The sequence below is a fragment of the Octopus bimaculoides genome, chromosome 1 (genome assembly GCF_046866305.1).
Source record: "Octopus bimaculoides isolate indiv1 chromosome 1, ASM4686630v1, whole genome shotgun sequence".
In the NCBI taxonomy this organism is placed as follows: Eukaryota; Metazoa; Mollusca; class Cephalopoda; order Octopoda; family Octopodidae; genus Octopus; species Octopus bimaculoides.
Genome location: NC_142928.1, coordinates 110,111,900 through 110,135,252, shown reverse-complemented (window position 1 = coordinate 110,135,252; position 23,353 = coordinate 110,111,900). Strand labels below are relative to the sequence as shown.

Below are 23,353 nucleotides of genomic sequence, written 5' to 3'. Positions count from 1 at the left end.
CCTCCAGGCAATCACAGAGGAGTTCAAGACAGGTTGCCCCTGGGAGCTCCTCTATGCTGATGACGTTGCCCTAATTGCGGAGTCACTATCAGAACTAGAGGAGAAGTTTCAGGTGTGGAAGCAAGGTCTAGAATTGAAGGGCCTTAGAGCCAACCTAGCTAAAACCAAAATCCTAATAAGTAGGAAGGTAGATAAAACACAAACCCCTTCAGGTAGATGGCCCTGCTCAGTATGTAGAAAAGGAGTAGGTAGTAACTCTATAAGATGTACCCGGTGCAAGCTATGGACACATAAGAGGTGCAGCAACATCAAAGGCAGGTTAACTAGCAAGTTAGTTTTTGTTTGTGTCAGATGTTCAGGTGCAATAAAGACTGTAAGCAAACAGGAAACAACTTTTATCGCATTCTAGGGTGAAAAACTAGAGGTAGTCGATAGCTTCCGCTATCTGGGCGACCAAGTTAGTAGTGGGGGTGGGTGCGCTGAAAGTGTAGCTGCTAGAATAAGAATAGCCTGGGCAAAGTTTAGAGAGCTCTTACCCCTGCTGGCGACAAAGGGACTCTCACTCAGAGTAAAAGGCAGACTGTATGACGCATGCGTACGAACAGCCATGCTACATGGCAGTGAAACATGGGCTGTAACTGCTGAGGACATACGTAAGCTCGCAAGGAATGAAGCCAGTATGCTCCGTTGGATGTGTAATGTCAATGTGAATACCCGTCAGAGTGTAAGTATCTTGAGAGAAAAGCTGAACATTAGAAGCATCAGTTGTGGTGTGCAAGAGAGACGATTGCACTGGTATGGACATGTGGTGAGAATGGATGAGGATAGCTGCGTGAAAAAGTGCCACACCCTAACAGTTGAGGGAACCCGTGGAAGAGGTAGGCCCAGGAAGACCTGGGCTGAGGTGGTGAGGCAAGACCTTCGTACATTGGGCCTCACCGAGGCGATGACTACTGACCGAGACCTTTGGAAATGTGCTGTGCGTGAGAAGACCCGGCAAGCCAAGTAAGATCGTTGCCAGTGCCCCTGGACTGGCTCTTGTGCGGGTGGCACATGAGATGCACCATTTTGAGCGTGGCCGTTGCCAGTACCGCCTGACTGGCTCCCGTAGGATTTTCGAGTGAGATCGTTGCCAGTGCCCCTGGACTGGCTTGTGCGGGTGGCACATAAAAGACACCATTTCGAGCGTGGCCGTTTTCGTGCGGGTGACACGTAAAAGCACCCACTACACTCTCTGAGTGGTTGGCGTTAGGAAGGGCATCTAGCTGTAGAAACTCTGCCAAATTAGATTGGAGCCTGGTGTTGCCATCCGGTTTCACCAGTCCTCAGTCAAATCGTCCAACCCATGCTAGCATGGAAAGCGGACGTTAAATGATGATGATGATGATGATGATTCATAGAGTAGTTTATTTGTAAACTGGTGGAAATGCAGTTACAAATAGAAAAATTACTCAGTGAAACTAAACAGCTGATATAAGACCAGAAAATATGAATTCTTTAGCAGTTGTCACTACCTAATAGCAATGAATAGTTAGGTGCATGGCAATAAGACAAACTACAACAGGAATTGATCAAAATTTCTTATCTAAAAAATAGAAGGAATAGAAAATGGAAAGTGATGGTAATAAATCTTTTCCTGCTAGAAAATATTACTGGCTTTCAAACAATATTGCAACAGCAGAGGAGAAAAGAAGGCAACTCAAATTCCAGAATATGATTAAGAGAAAAGAGAAATTTCTATCACATGAATATTGCCTTTGCTATTGAATAAATGATTCAGGTTGTATCAAGAATGCCAGGTAAAAGTCAACTAGGAATGTTGTTGGCATTTATTTTATCATCCATTAAAATCAAACTCAACAAGATTTAATTTCTCAACTGTAACCAATCTCATTGTTCTTTGATTTAGAATGGTATTCTACTGCTAAAATCAATAATGGTTAACTTTACTGAATGCCAAACATTATCTTATGATGACACAGTGGTAGTTTTTTGGTAAACCCTTATCTCTGAATGATCCTGTCTATGAAAGGATCATCAAAAGGCTTTTCTAAGAAATCTAACAAGAAATGACTAATGCTTCTTCTCTCTGACCATTACATAAACCTGAAGGTATAGTCCAACAATGACCAAGTATATTGATGATTAAGTATTTATAGTGAAAAGCTGCAGAACTGAAGATTCAAGATTAGTTTCACCATGCCATTCAATTGTGCATTTAAATTTTTCTTTAATTTTGAATAGATGGAAAAAAAATTCTTATAACACATATACGAAAATGCACTTTGCAAACATTTTTCTTTTGAATATAAAAGGGGAACAACTTTAAACAATGTCTCAAGACAAATTCTAAATAATTAACAACCCAGAATTCAATCAATTTAAACAATTTATTTTCCAAAAAAATGTTTTCTTCTTCTTTATATAATTGAATTGTTTTTCCAGCCAGTGTTTAGACTAGCTGGGTATTATAATTTAAAAAAAAAATTTATTAATAATTATAAAGACATTTACATGAATTTACAACATTTTCAAGCACAGAAATGGTTTCAAAATATCACAGTAAGAAAAGGATGGATAGGCAGATGGGTAACAAATGATTTCTTTGATTCTCTTTTGGATTTCATAACAATAATTAATGGGATTCTTCAATTAAGCTTGTCATTTGTATCATTAAACTAGACAAGTTTTTCCATACCACCCATGAAGAAAACTACTGGATAAAAATGGAAGTGTTTAATAACGAATATGATAACGGTATCACCATTTGATTAATATCATTGTAACATTTTAGTAATAATTGTTTCTTACATCGGAATGGAGACAAAGATTATCTTTAGAGTTTGAGAAACAGGATGTGTTTGGGAAAACATCAACATTATAGGGAAACTGCTCCAACTGAATATTCAAAAGCATATTATGAGGCTTCATATGCTGGACCAAACCCCTACTCAGTGATGTTCATTACAATAATGATGATTTCTGATGAAAGAAGGCCTCAACTGTATAGTGGAAGAGAAATATATGTGTGATGTTCATGCTTTCCCAATGGAACTATTGATGTAAATGAAGTAAAATAGCTCCAGCTGGATATGAAAACCAGGCCTTGGACTTGGCCCACTGGAAATTGTTTATTTTCTATGCTAAAAAGCTTGTCTCATAATAATAATAATAATATGATAATGATTAATCTTTTCCTTGGCACCATACCGGAAAATTTGGGGAGGAAGGAGGTGATTTAATTAAAACAGACTATTATGTTATCAACACTATAAAGATGAAAGTCAAAGTTAGCCTCAATGAGTTTTGACTCCAAAAATAGAACATTGAATATTTTAAGGCAGTTGTTAAGGCAGAAAGCAGTAAAACAACAACAGCAATAATGAAAAACAAAAATCATCTAAACAGATTAAGTTTACACTTTCAAAAGTTGAGATTTTCATTGAGATGAAAGCCATTTTGTGTATTTTTATAGCTACTGTTATTATCATAATAACTATTTCATATCTAGCAATCAGGGGAAAATTCAGCAATGTAGCTATAGAATTAATAAACCTTAGATTAATGTGGCAACAAGTAAAAACAAAAGTGACTGACTTTCCATCATTAAAAAAAAAAAAAACAGTCTGGATTCCTTGGCAAGAAACTCTTGTGATCTTTATGCTTTAACTCAAGAATATTAGCAAAACATTTCTTGCTTGAAACTGAAACCAAGTTAAAAATTTACTGTTATGCAAGGAAAATAAAACAAAAATAATAATTCCTAATATCAGCACAAACCTAAAAAATTTCAGTGAAGAGTATGGTTGATTAAACTGATATTAACATGTTACTGATACTTTTTACTGATTTTCAGATAAGTGAAAAATGTGATTTCAACTCAAAACATAAATGGACATAATAATGGAAAGCATTTTGTCTGATGCCCTACTATTTCTGCCATCCACTGCTTTATTTGTCATAATAATAATTTTTTACATTTCCATAATAGAGAGAGAAAGAGAGAAATGTAATTTACTTAACTCCAATATATAATTGAAACTTGTTATTGACACCCCACCCACCCTGGAAGGATGAAAGTTACAATCAACCCTGACAGGTTTTAAACAAAGAGTCTAAAGAGATGCAACTGAATATGACAAGGCATTTTGTCAAACATGATGAATTTGCTACCCAGCATAATTTATAATAGTAAAATAATAGTAATTGCTTTTAAATAGGCACAAGGCCAGAAATTTGAGTGGGGAGGGAAAGTCAATTATATTGATCCCAGCCAGTACTTGACTGGTACTTTATCAATCCCAGAAGGATGAAAAGCAAATTTGACCTTAGCAGGATTTAAACTCAGAATGTAAAAAATCAGAAGTAAATACCACAGGATATTTTTCTGATTCTGCCAATCTACTGACTTAATAATAATAATAATAATAATAATAATAATAATGATAATTTTGGCACAAGGCCAGCAAGTTCAGGTGGGAGGGGTGAAGTCGATTACATTGACCCCAGTGTTCAGCTGGTACTTATTTTATCAACCACGAAAGATGATAGGCAAAGTCAACTTAGTGGAATTTGAACTCAGAACATTAAGACAGATGAAACACTACTAAGCATTTTGTCTGACATGCTAACGATTCTGCCAGCTTACCACCTTAATAATAATAATAATAATAATAATAATAATAATAATAATAGAAAGTGGAAGGAAAGTAAATTGAAAAAAAGTGTGTAGAATTCAAAATTGTCAACAATATTATCAATAACAACTGTAACAACATCAACAGAATAAAGTGCTGCAAATTAAAAAAGATGCAAAAAAAAAAATATATAATTGAAAAAATGTAGAGGTAATTGTTTTTGGAAAAAATGTCAAAATGCATTTTGGTTGCTAAGTTCATAGAATTATGATAAATATAATGGAAAGACTGAAGTTAAAAGGTATCTGTTACAATTGGCATCTGCTTATGAACATCATGACCCATCAAGTAAGTACTGATGGCATAGAAATGGAAGGTGGCACCAACGAACACAAAACAATGCCAGATGGCATGAGCAAATGGTATGATTCCATCACACTTGAAAAAGACAACACCAGTAGCATATGTTATTCCACCAAGAGTCAATTCATACAAACCGGAAGTTTCTTTCTGAAATTAGAAAAGGAATGAGTGAAATTGAAAAAGAGTTAAAAAAATATATCTAAGACAATGAAGAAAAGTATAATTTTCATCATCATTGATGTGACACTATGTTCATATGATTTAAATGCAGCGTTTCATGTGGCTATCATACATCATCCTTTTTATGTGATCAAAATTTACCAACTTCATTCTGACTTCTCAGATCTTCCTTGGTTTATCTTCTATCATCACCCAATACACACATATTTTCATTGTATGCCCATACAACTTACTTGTACACTAGCAAATCTACTTGATCTCCCTCACTTTCCTAATTGATAATCAGTATGTACCAGGTTATATACTTTCATTTAGGTGGATGGAACCATGGGTTTTAATCATGGAAACTGAGCCTCACATATAGGTCAATGACTGAAACTTCAGTCAGTTGAAACTCTCAGTCTTAAAATTACCAGCACTAAAGTTGTGAATAATTAAAGAAATAGTTAAGAGGGGAGTAGGTTACTTTACTCTGACAAAAAATGGGGGAGGGTGAAGAAAAATAAAAGTGTTAAATAGATTATACATACCATTGCTAATACTGTTATAGACGGGCCCACTCCAATGATTACATAAAGCAATGTCTCCAACCATTTATATCTGAAATGGGATTATTCAATTTTTTAGATGAGACAAAATGCAAAATTTTATTCAGTTTTTATAGTTTTACATCCCTTCAATTCTTTTATTGATTTCAGTTGTTGGACTGCTGTGCTGGGACACCATATTTAAAGGGGTTTTTTAGTCAATCACATCAGGTTTCACTACTCGTTAATATCTGATACTTATTTCATTGAATGGCTCAGTTAACATTTTGAATGAACACAGCATTTTTTTTTTAATGTGTAGCAATATGCAGCAATTTTTGTGTGAAACAAAACTTCAAATATGGTTATAGACAAACACACAGGATGGGCTCTCTGCAATGTTTGCATACACACACACACAATGGACTCACCATAATTTTGTACATACACACACACAAGGTACTATTCAAAGTGAGGGTATAGTTAAAGGTATTACTCCTAGAACCCAGAACTTCATGGCTGTGAACTGAATTTCTTAACAAGACAACCATGCTTGGGTGGGATTTTGTTTATGTGTAGATATATAGCTATATCACTTTCTAACTTTTGCCAGTCAGGCAAACTCTGCTGAACAAATATTCTACACTTTGTTTAGAGATACAACACTTGACCTTAAGGTCATAATGTCAATAGACCTGTATCTTCTTAACATTACAGTCATTATGTCTCTAAATCTATTAACACAAGAAATTGTAAAAATATCAGGCTTAATAACTGAAGAATGAATTTGCACATTCTATTTCAATTCCTGTTGAAATTTCTTTGAAGTCCACATTATGTTGAAATATGCTGTAGTAGTTTCACTTTGCTCATAAATGTTGCAGTCAAGTTCACTACTTCTAGTGAGCACATTGTTTTACTGCAGACATTTTAACACTTCACTTGTGTTTCTTCTTCAGTTCTTTTGATTATCTTTGTCTTTTAAATCTTGTATTGCCATATATTTTAAATCTTATTTGAACTGATACTGATAATTAGCTTTGGTATTCATCATGCATAAGTATGTATTTCTTTGTATATTCTGACAATGTTCTTTCTCTGGCTACTCATACCGTCTCAACTTCTCATTCTACAAGAATCACAAGTTTAGGTTTATTTTTACTTCTTTTACTTTTGGTTCTATTTTAGTTTTTTTCTTTGATTCTTTTCTTCCTTACTGATTTCTTTACTTTTTTCCATTCTCTCTCTATCCATAAGGATTTTGGAGGCCATGTTACTATTTCACTGATCATTCCACAATATGGTATTCCTTTTTGCTATTCATACTCAACATCATTTAATAATGTGCTTTGTTTAAAAGTTTCATTTTGTTTTTGTGATGCCTACATTTCTCAATTTGCCATGATTCATAGCTATATTATTATTTTCACCAATAATATTCTTCTCCCTACTATATCTTCATCCCCTATTTGTTGATAATGTCTTCCCTTCCTTCCATCGCTCTGCATTTTATTATCTGCTCTTCCTTTATTTTCTCAATGTTAGATCCTTTATCTAAATATATATCTCACAAGTATTTATATTGATTTGTCAATTCTGCCTGTCCTTATCCTTTTTTTAACATCTGATGAGGTATTGATGGATAAACCTGATAACAAAAGGTCAAACAATGACCTGTAACCATGCACTAAAGCTACATTACTAAACTGTTAATGGTGAACAGCCCCTGTCAGAATAGTAGTTATGGCAACTCACACCTTTGACATCTCATATATGTTAAAATCTGGTCTGTCTCTCTGCTGGTTGTGTGAAGTAAAGAGTGACAGTCATGTCAGATCACGTCTTTTATATTTGATTAAAAATCTTAAAAGTAATTGCAAACAAAACAGGCCAAGGTAGACTTTGCTTTCTAAGGATTTATTTTGAATGGTGGTTAATCCAAGACAGAGTTTAAATCTAGTGAGGATATTGAAATTATAGTTAATTTGGTAATATGTTCTTGAGATTTATTAGAGAGAGCACCATTTCAAATTTGTAATTTAGAGTGATCTATGACACAGAGGTTAGGCATGTAAAGAGCTTTCAGTATAATATGAGGAGGTACCCAAAAGTAACTAGAAATTTCTCTGTGGGACAGGCCCAGTGTAGTTCAGGCTTCTACCACTAGAAGCTATTTGATGTGACCCTCAGGGATCAGTATGCTGACCGGCATTGTCAAGTGTAGTCCTACTGCCACGTGGTGCATCTTTGCATTGCAGTGGTTCTTCCCTGTTTGATGATTTTTGCAATGGCTGAAAAGAAAGAACAGCGTGCTTCCTTGAAATTCTGTTTTCTGCTGGGGAAAACAGCAGCCAAAACAGTTGTCATGCTAGAAGCATACAGCTTACAAGGATGCTGCCATGAGCAAAACACAAGTTCACAAGTAGTTTTTACACTTTAGGAATGGTCACTTGTTGCTTGAAGACTAACCTCGTTCAGGAAGTCTGTCAACCTCCCAAACAAATGAAAACATCACAAAAATTCATGAACTGATTTTGGAGGACCATCACCAAATAATTGATGAACTTGTTGATATGACTGGTGTGTCCTGGAGCTCCTGCCAATGAATTTTGAGTGAGGAATTTTGAATGAAAACAGTTGCAGCAAAATTTGTGCCTTGCATGCTCACAGAAGATCAAAAGAAATCATGACTGAATGTGTGTCATGAACTGAAAAAACAGTTGGAAGTTGATCTGGACCTTTTTTCAAAGGTCATCACTGGTGATGAAAGCTGGTGCTACAGAATTTGCAGATGTGGAAGAGGTGAAGAAAAAAATGATAGAGGCATTAAAAAGCATCACTTCGCAAGAGTTCCAGCACTGTTTTAAACAGTGGAAAGCATGTCTGGACTGATGCATTGCTTCAAATGGAGAATATTTTGAAGGCAATGAAAGTGTAAACATGTAAAACTGAGTGAATAAAATAATATTGCAAAATACCATTTCCTTTTGGGTAACCCCTCGTATACAACAGCTGTTAACACATTCAAATATGGAAGATCCACAAGGTAGTATGGATTAAAACTTACTTTTCGTGGAACATATATTGGTAGGAGATACCCATCATAGCTAACATCCAAATTAACCATCGTACTTGAACACCCCAGTTTTCCATATCTTTCAATAATAGCCTATAATAATAATCATATTACAATTAAAAATAAATGTTTTTTTACAATTTTTTTTATTTTACTTTGATTTTTTTTTTATAAACAATTTTGGTAAACAATTCAATTTTTCAAGATATTTCAGCTTACGTCAGTTTTGATTGAACAGAACTCTAATCAAAGACATTTCAACCATAACCATCCTGTCTTTTTGTTTATTTGAAACTACATTGTCCATTGTCTTTCTTTTTTAAGACTGTGCGGTGTCATCTGGGATGATTTTGTTGCTATCTCTAGCAAGTCAAGCAACCATATAGAGGCTCACTAGTTATCTACTTTTTAAAGATCTCATTCATAATGAAAAGTCTTTTTGCAAGGCAAATAGATTTTGAGTTAGTTTTCCCAAGGATACAAATCACTCTACTGAAAAGAAATAATTTCCAATTCACAGGAGAAAGCTAGAAATGGACTGGAGATCTTAGGTTTATCAAGCTTTCATGCTCTAACTTTAACTTCATGGTATTTCACAATGGTATATTTTGGTTAATTTTATATATTACTGATGGCCTCTTAAGGTTAAAAGCCCCAAATCTAACTCAAATGGGATTTGAACTTCAAACAGTAAATTACTAAAATTTAGATATTGCAAAGCATCAATTTTCACTCTCTACTGATTGTAGCAATACCACTGCACTATCACCACTAAATAATTATAAGAATCATGGACTCTTCTCTCACAGACAATAGATGAGGATTCAGTAATTTCTTACTGAGTAAGCTGTACAGATGATTTGTTTATAGCGATCAAATGTTTGTGCTGCACATTAGCTGATTTCCTCCATCAAATAACTTGCTTGAACAGGTATATGGTGTATCACATGTTGAAGTGATCGTAGAGCAATGTGAGATGAAGTGTTTTTACTCAAAAACACAAACCACCTCCTGATCTGGGAATCAAATCACTATCTTGTGAAAAGAGTGCAACACCTTAACTACCAGGTCATATGTCCTCACTCATAATAATGCTGTCCTATTACATAAATCAAGTAGAATTACTTCACTCAGAAAGACAGCAACTCAATGCCTTGAGCAGAACATCAGTTCAGAATTCCTTATTTGATATAGGTAACCATTACAGCATACAATGATGGTAAGATGACAAAGACTAAAAGCAGTTGTTGTTTAGTGTACAACAGTGAATAATGTGTGATTACAAAAATGAAAGTCAAAAATAATAGAGAAGTGAATGGTGTTTGATATGTAATATTGGTTTCAAATTTTGGCACAAGGTCAGCAAGTTTGGGGAGGTGACTAGTCAATTCCAGCATTCAACTGGTTCTTATTTTATTGACTCCAAAAGGATGAAAGGTAAAGTTGACCACAGCAGCATTTGAACTCAGAATATAAGGACATTCTAACAATTCTGTCAGCTTGCCACTTTATGTCTGATATGTAATATTGGTTTCAAATTTTGGCACAAGGCCAGCAATCTTGGGGGGAAGGGGTAAGTTGATTACATCAACCATAGTGCTCAACTGGTACTTATTTTATCAACCTTGAAAGATGAAAGGCAAAGTTGACGTCAGTGGAATTTAAACTTGAAACATAAAGTCAAATGAAATGTCACTAAGTATTTTGCCTGGTGTGCTAACGATTCTGCCAGCTCACCACCTTTGTTTGATGTGTAATATTAACAAATGTGATTAACTGAGAAAGTAAATGGTTTTGAAAAAACATAAGTCACAGAATGTAGTCATAGGATAACTTGAAAAGAAAAATAGATCAAATTTGAGAATAATGGGTATCAACTGAACTGAAATGAAAAGAAAATATATTGAGATCTGTCCAATTATATGACAGTTTTAAGAACATTTCATCTCAGTTCTTTATTGTTGATTTATTATTAAAGTCAATACATTTCTGTGTTGTTGTTGTCTTTGTGGTTAAGTGACCATCATTAGTATGCTGGTTATCAATTAAACAATATTTCACTTAAAAACAATGACATCACAGTAAAAAGGATGGCGATTAAGGTAAGGAAGGAAGGAAAGAGACATAATGGTGAAATTAATGATGAAACCATTTAGCATTGTAAGTTGGAATAAAATATAAATATTCCTAGTACAGAGATACAACAGGGTAATGCTGTTAGTTGGGGAAGTTGGGAAGGTGAAAGGGGAGAGTAAAGTGTAGGGTCAGAATGAAATGGGGGATGCTAAGCTAAGAGAAGTCAAGAGAAGTTAGTATAAGTTAAGGCACTTGTAAACATGACAGGAGGAATGAACAGGTAGAAGAAAGTGACAATTGAGAAATTAGCAATTGAGAAGGGAAAAGATAAAAATTTAAGGTGAAAAAATGGGAAAATGAAAAGCTGAGGAAGCGTGGAAGGGTGAAATTTTAATTACATGAACTGTGAGGAGACCCTTGGATATCCTTGTTTAAAAATCCATAAAGCTTTTCAAAAATTCCCCCCAAAGTTTTTTTTGAAACAATACAGAAATTGCTAAGGCCTGACGGTTTTGTGTGTGTGAGAGAGAGGGGGGGGAGAAAGAGAGATGGATGAATAGGTAGACATGCAGATAGACAGACAAATATATGGATGGAGGGATAGACAGGCAGACAGAGAAACAGATAGATAGATAGATGGGTAGATAGACAGATAGATACAAAGATGGGACCTACTAATGGCATGTGGTCTGTGTATAGCCTTGTTGCTAATCTGCTAACAGCATTACCCTGTTGTCTCTCAGTACTGGACCACAGCTATGTTGCCTGAGAAACACCAGCACATAGATATTCCTGTCAGTGTTAATCAAAGAAAGATAGAAATAAATGTATTTACCATGGAGTGTAAGAAGCAGCAATGAATATGTAAATAGCAGCTCGATCTCCAATATGAAAGACATTCTTTAGAGTTCTGAAAAAGGTAGATAAATAAATCAATTTAAAAATATAAGAAAACTAACAAGTCTTTTTACACATTCTTCAGATTTTATGGGAGAAATGAAGTTCATGACTTTTTTTTTCTTTTTGTGCTACAGCTAGTTGGGGGAACTGAAATCAGATTTTGGATTGAGTTAAATGTGAATTCACTGCCATACCATAAATCAAGTCCCTTCCCCCACCCACGACCATCATCATCATCAACAATTTATTTTATTAACTCCAGAGTGAGGAATGAGAAGATATTACAAGGAAAGGTAACAAAAAGTAAAGCAGGGAAAGAGGAAGATCACAGAAACTGAGTGAATGGTAAACGAAAAACTACTATACACAGTCTACAAAGGTAAGATAAAATCATTAAAGAGGTAAATTAGGATTAATCAAAGAATTCTACAGATCCAAGATTGCACTGGCTTCCAAGATTAAATGCCTTCTCCCATCTGTTATCCCCTGGCTAGATCTGCTCACTTGAGCAATGCTTGCACTCCCACACAGTCTTCAACAAATTTACTGGAGGGCAACACTTTTCTCTTAATACTAACATTCCTACTCATCTGAAACTTTAAAACACCAATGAAGGAATGGCTAAAGCCTTCAGTGCTTTCAGTCACATCCACCACAAACTCTTTCATCATAGCCACAACAGCAAATTTGCCTGCCCTTTCCATCAATGAATTTCTGAGGATACCATAACTTCAGCACATTATTAGTCACCTCATATCAAGGCCTCCACACAAATGTATGCAGTAGATGGCCCTGCTATCAATGGAATCCATTACCCCCAGAAGCAATAGAAGAAACTTAAGAGAAGGTATATCAGACAGGGTGTAACATCATTGATCAACTTTTGAGTATAACATCTTTTCAGATATTTCTGGGTGAAACTGCCACCCTGCTTGTAACCTAATCCCTGTTGCTATCCATCTGGAGGTCTGGATTGAAACAGACTCCAAACAGCTTAATCAGTCCATTAGTTTATTCTCTATGATGTTTGCAAGAAACATGGACATGCCATTCCAGGTACTGAACTGCAAGTCCACCCACTTGTCTGGGTTAATTTTTGTTCTTGCTACTGTCTTGGATTACTTTAGAACACTGTTGATTTCTTCAACCTCTGTAGCATTTGGTGTCATTGTGGTCACATCATCTTACATAAGCTGGAAATGACTCCCCCATACCTCTCAGCATCACCAAGTTTCTACAACAATGATTTCACAGTTACTATATATGGAAAAGATGAGAAAGGACATCCCTGACAAACTGAGCACATGATTCAGAATGGTTTTGACAGGTGACCAATCACTGACCAGATGCTGTTGTACATTGAAGTAATCTAATCTCTGCACCAAGGATAGTTGCCATCTAGTAATAGTCAATCTTGTCAAAAGCTTCCAAACTGATTAGAGCCTTATTGAAGCCAGATTTGTTACCTGCTCCTTTTATGATGATTTACATGAGGTCGAGATTTTTATGGATAGATCTGCCTCAGGACTGTGTTCCCCAATGATACAACCAATGCCAAATGCTAATAATGTTGCTAGCACCTTGGCCAACATTCTAAAGTCAGTATGCCACAGTGTTATGGGCTAGGAATGATCAATAATGTCATCACTCACTGACTCAGAGAACTGGGGATTCTCTTATTCTGCTGTCAGTTGTGGAAGACACGGCATCAGTGAATGAGTTTGGTATGCATATATAAAGATCATAAGGCAAATATCTAAACTGGATCATTTTCCTCTCACATAACCATTTACCATAAAGTGTATTTCAGCTGCTGCTTCCAGTTTTTTGCAGTGGGAAGTGAAAAACCAACTTTGGTTTATTAATGTTTTTCTTAAGTAACATAGTGATGTAAAATGGCTATAACCAAAAATTCAAATCAAGCCACAGATTTACCTCCATTATGGTACTTGTCACATCATATGAAATATATCATATTACATGCTAGTTCTAAACAATGCAGGGGTTGGGGAGTTGGCAGAAATAAATTCAATCATAAACAAAATATGCAAACGATGACTTACTTTAGTTTTCCTGAGTATGATAGTGCATGGTAGATGGTAGAAGTAGTAAACAATGCAAACAATGCAAGCCCAAACACACAGGCACTAAGGAACTGGTGATCATTTACAGACCAATACAGTAGCCAGAGAAGGCCTCCAAAGCTTGGTAAAATCCACAACTAAAAATATTAAAAATACAAAAATATAAATAATTATATGAGTTCTGTTAAAAATTATACCAAGGTTTAATGTGAAGAAACTCAATGGTCAAGAGTTTAACCTTGCTATAGTTATGTTGTTCCCTCAAAATTGTCCCATAATTTTCTTTACATATGTTGATGTGGCTAATAACCGTTATTATTCTCACTTTATAAAATAATTTCAAGACATCAACAGGAATTAAGTCTTTTGCATTTAAACTGACCATAAAATTCTACTTGTTTTATGTTTAAACTGACCAGATCCAGTCCCTCACATCTACCTTAGAATGTCATTCTAAAAATAAACAATATTGAAATAAAATATTGAAGTTATGAGATAATGCATGATGAATTCAAAACATTATGAATAAATAAATATTACATCTGACAAAGTAATCTGAATGCTAAAAGGTTAAATGAAAAATATGAATAAAAGTGATGTATATTGAGAGCCATGGTAATTAGTAAATATATCAACATCTTCACATATCAACAGAAAATGATACACTGATTCCTGCTTTATAATTTATCATGACATGATATATCAACTCTCAATTCATATAGAAACACATGACATACCAACTTCTACTTCAGATGCCAACTTCATAGACCTACATATATCTCTGTTGATTCACCAGAAGCAATAAATTACAGGACCTCAATACAAATCTTTTATCTTTAACTTGTTTCAGTCATTTGACTGCAGCCATGCTGGAGCACTACCTTGAAAGGTCTTAGTTGAACAAATCGACCCCAGAACTTACTTTTTTAAAGCCTGGTACTTATTCTACTGGTTTCTTTTGCTGAATCACTAAGTTACAGAGATGTAAAAACACCAACACCAGTTATCAAGCAGTGGTGGGGGACAAACACAGACACAAAGACACACACACATAGATATATACATAAATATATGACAGGCTTCTTTCAGTTCGTCTACCAAATCCATTCTCAAGGCTTAGGTCGGCCCAAGGCTATAGTAGAAGACACTTGCCCAAGGTGTTGCACAGTGGGACTGAACCTGGAGCCATGCAATTGGGAAGCAAGCTTTATGCCATACAGCCATGCCTGCATCTATATGTAGAGCATTCTTTAATACATTATAACTGAAAGGCTCCGATTTCCATTATTCAGTGTTACTTGTTTCCAATCATCAGCTGGTAAATTGAATCTGGTGCCATATAAAAAGCACTCAGTACACTCTTGGAGTGGTTGGTGTTAGGAAGGGCATCCAGCTGTAGAAACCATGCCAAATCAGATGAGAACCTGGTGCAGCTCTCTGGCTTACCAGTTCCAGTAAAACCATCTAACCCATACCAGCATGGAAAGTGGACATTAAATGATGATGATGATGAAATAAAAGTTTGAAAAAAAAAACATTTATCCTTACATTTTTCTGTTTAAAAAAAAAAACCTTTTGTGACTGAAGTGTGAAAATAGCTGCTTCAAGTTCACACTTTTGATTTCATTTCTGGTTCTTATGGTAATATTATAATAAAAACATCATAAACTTCATACAATTGAAGTCATGAAATTGTGTTGCTGTTTAAGCAATGTCCCAAATTAATATTTTTAATTGATGTTCTTTAAAAACAATGAGCGTGTATGTGGATGTTCATTTTGCATGCACTTGTGCAGATGCATACATATATACATATGCACTCGTAAACACATATATCCATGCATATTAAGACATATATCAATAAAACCGATTAAACATTTTGAAACCAACACATCACTGTCAGTGTTTTGTATCCACTTTTCCATGCGGTCATGGGTTGGACAGTTTCTCTGAAATAGTGATTTACAGACAATTGTACTTCCTTTTGCCAAATCTTTTAACCACCTCTTGCAACACACATATATGCGGCATACCTATTCTAAAACTGGGGTACACACAGTAAATGTAATGTACTAACACATGATATGATAAATTTCTATTTCATATACCAACATACAAAAAAAAAAAAAAAAACAATTCTGACTTCATAGTTGAGTCCAGTTGTAAAAGCCAGGGGCAGGAGATGCCATAAATTTTTTAATATTTCTACCTAGTTCAAGATTAAAAATAAAAAAAGATACCATTTTGGTCACAGTCACTAATCTCTATATCTGGTCAATTAGTATTTCTGTTCAATTAGTATTTCTGTTCAATTAATCATTTACAATTCCAACTACTAGTAAATAGCAGTTGGATTTTCTGTTGATGAATTCTTTAATTATTCCCATATATATATATATATATATATATATATACATAACTTGTATGTAGGATGGAAGAATATGAAGGCTCCATGATTGAAAATGCCTGTAGACATAACACATGAAGACACACACGCACACACACACACACGTGAATATACAATAATTTAGAGAGATACAATCATATGCTTTATATATATATATATATATATATATATATATATATATATATATATATATATATATTTAGCCTTGATCTAAAAATGGTTACAGCTCAGAAGTTTCAGCAACCAGGATGGAAAATTGACTAGTTACAGTGTTAAAACCTTGTTAGGATTCATTTAGTTACTTCTCACTGCTGAAAGATTAGTTAGTGAAAATATGTATGGCAAACATAAAGAAGATCAAGGAAGATTTGATTACATTTGCATATAAAGAAGATCTCATATTTTTCATAAATAGTTTCACAACACTTTCTCAGTAGCTAGAAGAAAGTGAACCCAAATGAGGTTGAGACAAGTCAATTCAAACTTTCATAATGCTTGCAGAGAGCCCTGTGATTTAACTAAGGAGTCTACTTTCACACTGTGATGAAACCTATGCTTAACATATGTTTGTTACTATTCACAAATTTACTTTAAGATACATTGCATCAATGCCCCATCATTCAATCTTATATGCATACATACATGCATGCATATACATATACACCCACCCATATGTATATGTATATGTATGTATATTACAGACATACACACACACACACATACATGTATATACATAGGTAGATAGCTACCTTTTACAAGCTTTTAGAATTTCGACTTTACACATGTTAGATCGATCACTGCACTTTTATAACCAAACATATCTGTCAATATTATTATTGATATTGATCTTTCAGAGGAGGGAGGTGCTGTTCATACTATATATATAAGCAGAATAAATGAAGTGAAACCCAACAGATGAAGACTATCTTAGACTTGCAACATACTGCCTACCACATGCAGGGTTAGTCTGAAAAAGACAACTCTCATGAAAGAAATATTGAAAAATTGAAACCTATAAAAGTAACTGTAATAGAAGACTGGATTAAACGACCTTCAGTATTTAGCTTTACTGATATTTGATTTAATTCCAAAACTTTAAGTAACTCTGACTTTCATTCAAATGAGGGTGAATAAAATAGGCATTGGCAGTGACCAGGCACAACCATAACTTTTTCCCATAAAGTTGTAGCCTTGTGTTTATGTTAGAAGTTTTTACTGGAATGACTCAACTTTTTGAACATAAATAACTGAGCCCCACAGAGTCTATATTCTCTGAATATGATATAAAGTAATACCATCAGATGATGTGGTAACTATTTCTAACAGCTATACGTACTGCCCAAATACACAACACCCTGCAGCCAGTTTGAACTAAAACGAGTGTATAGTACAATACTGTACCTTCTGAGCAATTTCCCTTCTACAATGTAAAGACAATCAACAAGTTCAGCTCTATGCCAGACATAGAATACAACAAAGCTTTTTGGTTTATTACAAAATTCTGCTGTTAACTTCAGAGCTTCACTTAAAACACCTTTTCTGCCGTAAATGCAGTTGTTGGAGCAAAGAACAAAATCAATGAAACAAATAACAAATCATCATCAGTATCATTATAAAGTAAAAACCCACAATTACTAAAATAATTATGTCATCAAGGAACTGTAGACACATGCATGCATGCACGCACGCACACACACAATCTCTTCATGAGCCAAATATTCTTCTAAAGATGGTGTTTAGCTCCAGCTAGTTTCATAAAGGAGACGAGAAACGAATCTCACACCCAAACACTAAGTCCTATATCTTTTGTCTTTTACTCGTTTCAGTCATTGGACTGTAACCATGTTGGGGCACTGCATTCTCATGACTGGAATAAAAAAAATTAAAACAAATTTATTTTAATAAACCATAAAAAATAGCTTAACACTTACTCCATGTGTAACCATGTTTGCAAGGTGTTCGACATCTGTGGGGATATATGCTTGACCAGGTCCAGCACGGTTGTTCATTAAGCTGGAAAGAGAATCAAGAGACTTATCAAAAGTTAGCCACAAAAGCAGAAACTGATATTCTCATTATTTAATTTAAAGTAACTTAGTATACGACTGATAAACAAAACTTGTGATGGTGTTGTTGCTCTTGACATGTGGATGTAGCTAGCTAAGTCTTTTTAAAACAAATGTATACTATGCTTCATTTCAATTCTGGTCTTATATTATATGCTGCAAATAGACAAGAAGAGGGGGAAAAAGTAGTGTGTGTGTGTGTGTGCATGCATGCATGTGATTAGTGTAAACTGTTAGAAAAAAAGAATACTCAATACACCAGATTAATAATATATCTTATTTAAGGTTGAGTCAGTTTCTTGCTACTCTGAGTTTCACTTGAGGGTGCACTAGATCTTCAGGCAAGTTATGACTGGAAATTAATGGGATTTTCACAACTATATGTAGCTTTTGTTATAGGGTGTGGTGACAGAGAGAAGAAATATAATGAAGAGGGAGAAATGATAAAGGAGAAAAAACGAAACAAAGAGAAGAAAAAGAAAGAGAAAGAGTGAAAAAAGAAAAAGGAAAATGAAACAGAAAAAAGGAACAGGGAACAGAAGAAAAAATGAGAAAAGGAAGAAAGGAGTAAGGAGAGAGTAAGAAGAAATCAAGAAAATAGAGAGAGAATGAATAAAAAACTAAATCAAGAGCAAACAACTGTAAAATAAACAAGACAACAGATATTACAGGTGAACTTTGAAACTAGTTTAGATTAGGATTAGATGCATTTATTATTAAAGAATATAGTGGCAATAATTCAGTGACACAATGACAAACTCATTGAAACATCAGTTAGAATACCTCAGAGAATTTGTTCTGACATTCTGCTCTCTGAGTTCAAATTCTGCCAAGGTCAGCTTTGCCTTTTATCCTTTCAGAGTTGCTAAAAGCTATCAACCGAAGGCTGTGGTTGGCAGAACAGTCAGAACAATGGAGAGAATTCCTTGCAGTATTTGTTTTCATTCTTTTGTATTCTGTCAACAATGCTTGTGACAACACTGGTGCCAGGTTGTGCAGGCCTTAAGGCAGTGATAACATGAAGGCTGTGGAGAGAAGAGACCTGTATACACAAACATGCCAAAGCCTGTGCATACAAGTACAGATACTTGGTCAACCCTAGAGTAATGGAGGCCCTAGAAAGTTTAGTTCTTCATTGTTCTTAGTTCAAAACTCATTAGAGTCTCCTCAGTCAAAAGGAAATAAAATAAGCATAGGTAATATACTATTAACATTCAATTGTCATAAACTCAACTTCTCTCACAAAATTGATGTTGCAACCAAAAATATTTAATAATGACCTTTATGTAAAAATTGAGCTTATATAATAGGCTGTTGCCATTTTTAATCTTGATATGCTACTTATGTAAACTCTGTTTAATATAGGTGTGAGCTGCAGTATACAGATATACACAGAATTAAGCTTGAGTCTCATGCCATAATCTGCTTAATATACCCAACAGGGTGTTGTAGGTAAACTAAAAATATCTACATTATTGTAAACATCAGATGAGATAAATGCAACTAACGAATGTTTGTCTATTTATTCTACATTAGTGTATCGTACAGGAAATTGATAGTTGTTCATAGTTAATAATCTGAAATAGGTTCAGGAACTCTTCCAGTTGCATAACATTCAACATTATATATTAAAGAAGTATAAAAGTGGAGTAGCTGGTTATTCACAGATGAAAAAGAAGTGCCACTGCCACCACAAGATAAAGCATGATTAATTCAAAACAATATGAATAAATAAACATTACATTTGACAGAATAACCTGAATGCTAAAGGGTTAAGAGGTGGCAAGAGGGAACTTGGGGAGATTTAATTTCTTGAAATTATCTCCCCCTTTTGCTGTGAGAGGCACTGCTAATTGCAGCTAGGTTTTATTTTCTTTCTCTAAGAGACAAATATTTAATTGAAAATTGTTTGTAAATGACATTCAGTTCATCACCACAGATGAAGCGATAAACAAACAGACAGACAGACAGACAGATAGGTGAGTGAGTCTATAGATATATCAATAAATATGCAGAGAGAGAGAGAGAGAGAGAGACATGTTAACAGACTAGACTACCCGTGACCCATTGGGTCACCAGGAAAGTCTGAGTTTCCCAGCAACAAAGTTTTATTTCATGGGTTTTTTCTCTCTTTTCCAAGTTATTTCACATGCTTTCAACGAATGTGACATCGAAATCACATGTCTCCTTTCCTCAGAAAAGGAAATACTTGGCTGCTATTTCTTGCACACCCTGCTACCATGTGACAGGTATTTCGGGTTCTTTATTGCAAATAGCTGTTACATGGTAGCAGAGCGTGCTAGAAACAGCAGCCAAATCTTTGGAGGTGAGATACATTAAATGCACTTGAAAGAAACCTATGGAAAACTATTTCACACCGAGGTTACAAACGGGTCTTTTACGAAATATTTACTGTATTTTTGAAGTCATTTTCACTTAAAAATATTGTGCCCATTATAATATGTCTAATGGAAAGGATAGAGTTTCTTCCCATTCAGGGTTAGGTTATTTTCAGAGTATTTTCCCATTATGTCCTGTTTTGGGTATTTATACCCACAAAACCCCGAATATCTCAATAACCACAGGTCTGATTTATGCAAAACTTGTTTAATTCCATTTGTATTCACATTTCAGGGGCACTTAAATTACAAAGTATGTGCTGGTTTGGCTGTGTAACATCAAGCAAGCAAAATTGAAGTTCGACAGGGCTGTATACTTTCTCCCTTTTTATTTCTACTAGTTATAGATTGGATTATGAAGGAAACTACGATTGAAAGCCAAACAGGCATTGAATGGACGGATGCAGAAGCTCTAGAAGATCTCGACTTTGCAGATGATATAGCGCTACTTTCACAAACATATAGCCAAATGCAAAATAAAACGTCAAAATTAGAAGCAATAGCTGCCAAACTAGGATTGAAAGTCAACCGTGACAAATCAAAAATTATGCACGGTAATGAAGAAAACAGTGAATATATTAAACTAGAAACCGGTGAACGAGAGGATGTAGCCGAGTTTACGTATTTAGGTAGTAAGATAACGTTCTCAGGCAGCACCAACGAAGATATTAGGACAGGAATAAGTAAAGCAAGGACTGCTTTCCACCTGTTAAAAAAAGTATGGAGCACAAGTGTAATTTCAATAAAGAATAAAATAAGAATTTTTAACACTAACGTAAAAGCGGTGTTATTGTATGGGGCTGAGAAATGGCGAACAATAGTTAAGTCAAATAAGCAAATACAATCATTCATCAACAGATGCTTGCATAATATACTTAAAATTAGATGGCCCGAACACATAAGCAATATGGAACTATGGCAAAGAACGAATCAAGTTTCGATTAGGGAGCAAATATTTAAGAAAATGTGGAAGCCAGTATGCTCCGATGGATGTGTAATGTCAGTGTGCATACTCGACAGAGTGTAAGTACCTTGAGGGAAAAGTTGGACCTAAGAAGCATCAGTTGTGGTGTTCAAGAGAGATGATTGCACTGGTATGGTCATTTGGTGAGAATGGATGAGGATAGCTGTGTGAAAAGTGCTACAGCTTAGTGGTTGAGGGTACATGTGGAAGAGGTGGACCCAGGAAGATCTGGGATGAGGTGGTGAAGCACGACCTTCGAAGATTAGGCCTCACCGAGGCAATAACTAGTGACCGGGACCTTTGGAAATATGCTGTGAGTGAGAAGACCCGGCAAGCCAAGTGAGACCATAACCCGTGGCCTTTACCAGGGGTGTAGCCAACCCAATTATGCATACCTTTCCTTCTTTGGACACAAAACCCGGCTTGCGAAGACCTGATGAGGCAAGTGAAATTGAAATTGAACCAAATTCAACGACTGGCATCCATGCCAACCTTCCTTCATTGGACACCAAACTCTGCTTGCAAAGACCTGTTGGAGCAAGTGAGATCGAAATCTGATGACTGGCACCCGTGCCAGTGGAGCACTAACAGCACCACCTGAGCGGGATCACTGCCAGAGCAGCGGTCTGGCTTCCGTGCCGGTGGCATGTAAAAAGCACCATTTGAGCGCGATTGTTTCCGGCTTCACCTTACTGGCACTTGTGCTGGTGGCATGTGAACAAAACATAGGACTGACTCCTGTGCAGGTGGCATGTAAAAACACCATTTGAGCGTGACCGTTGCCAGTACTGCCGGACTGGCCCTCGTGCCAGTGACACGTAAAAAGCACCCACTACATCCAGCTGTAGAAACTCTGCCAGATCAGATTGGAGTCTGTTGTAGCCATCTGGTTTGCCAGTCCCCAGTCAAATCATCCAACCCATGCTAGCATGGAAAGCGGATGTTAAATGATGATGATGATGATGATGATGATGACACATGGATGAAATGAAATGTTATTTTTAAAAGTACAGTTTTGATGCAAATATAACAGATATGACATTAGTCAATAGATGATTAGGAATTTAGAGTGAAATGCCAACCTTATTGTACTGTACTGATAGTGATATTTTAATATAAGTTTCTAGAAAACTTCAGAGATGTCTATTTTAGGATGATTTATCTAAGGAATACTTTTTATTAAAGTAAAAAACATTCAGTACCTGAACAAATTCCTCCAAGAAACACCAGACAAACTACTGGCACTGGGATACATCTCAGTAAACAACAACTCCCTGCTTGAGTGTGTTATAATGTCCCAAAACAACTTAAAAGACTACTCCAGGTGGAATTATTAAGTTAGACATAGTCTGGGCCAATAATGCAAAAACCTATGTTAAGACTGTGGGTATGCATGAGTATTGTGAATACTGTTTGTATCACATACACGGATATATACATCGCTTCTAACAACTCTACAACCAACAGAGATTTAGGCAGAATGCCAAGGTGAAAATTATAGTAGAATTTGATTTGTGCAAGTGTATACATGTCTCTAAAACTTTAAAACTGGTCAACCACTGCAGAGAGAATGTTAAATTAATAGAAAAAAATGTATATGCAAATTTGGGAAAGTTTAATAATAGTTATATGCACTTAGGAATAAATATATTAAATGGGTTGCATTGGAAGCAG

At 35.3% G+C, this 23,353-nt stretch overlaps 1 protein-coding gene across 6 annotated transcripts in view; it reads right to left on the bottom strand.

Moving 5' to 3' along the window:
• Nucleotides 1-2,371: 2,371 nt before the first annotated feature.
• LOC106868482 (monocyte to macrophage differentiation factor 2) overlaps nt 2,372-23,353 on the bottom strand; it is a 109,594-nt gene continuing 88,612 nt past the window's right edge. For all 6 annotated transcript variants that reach the window (XM_014913771.3, XM_052969259.2, XM_014913770.3 and 3 more), the window contains exons 2-7: nt 18,182-18,263; nt 13,823-13,980; nt 11,695-11,769; nt 8,775-8,876; nt 5,711-5,780; nt 2,372-5,147 (exon numbers count right to left, since the gene is read on the bottom strand). In XM_014913771.3, the coding sequence (XP_014769257.1) occupies nt 4,932-5,147; nt 5,711-5,780; nt 8,775-8,876; nt 11,695-11,769; nt 13,823-13,980; nt 18,182-18,263 (703 nt within the window). In that variant the 3' untranslated portion in view covers nt 2,372-4,931. The remainder of the gene's footprint in view (nt 5,148-5,710; nt 5,781-8,774; nt 8,877-11,694; nt 11,770-13,822; nt 13,981-18,181; nt 18,264-23,353) is intronic.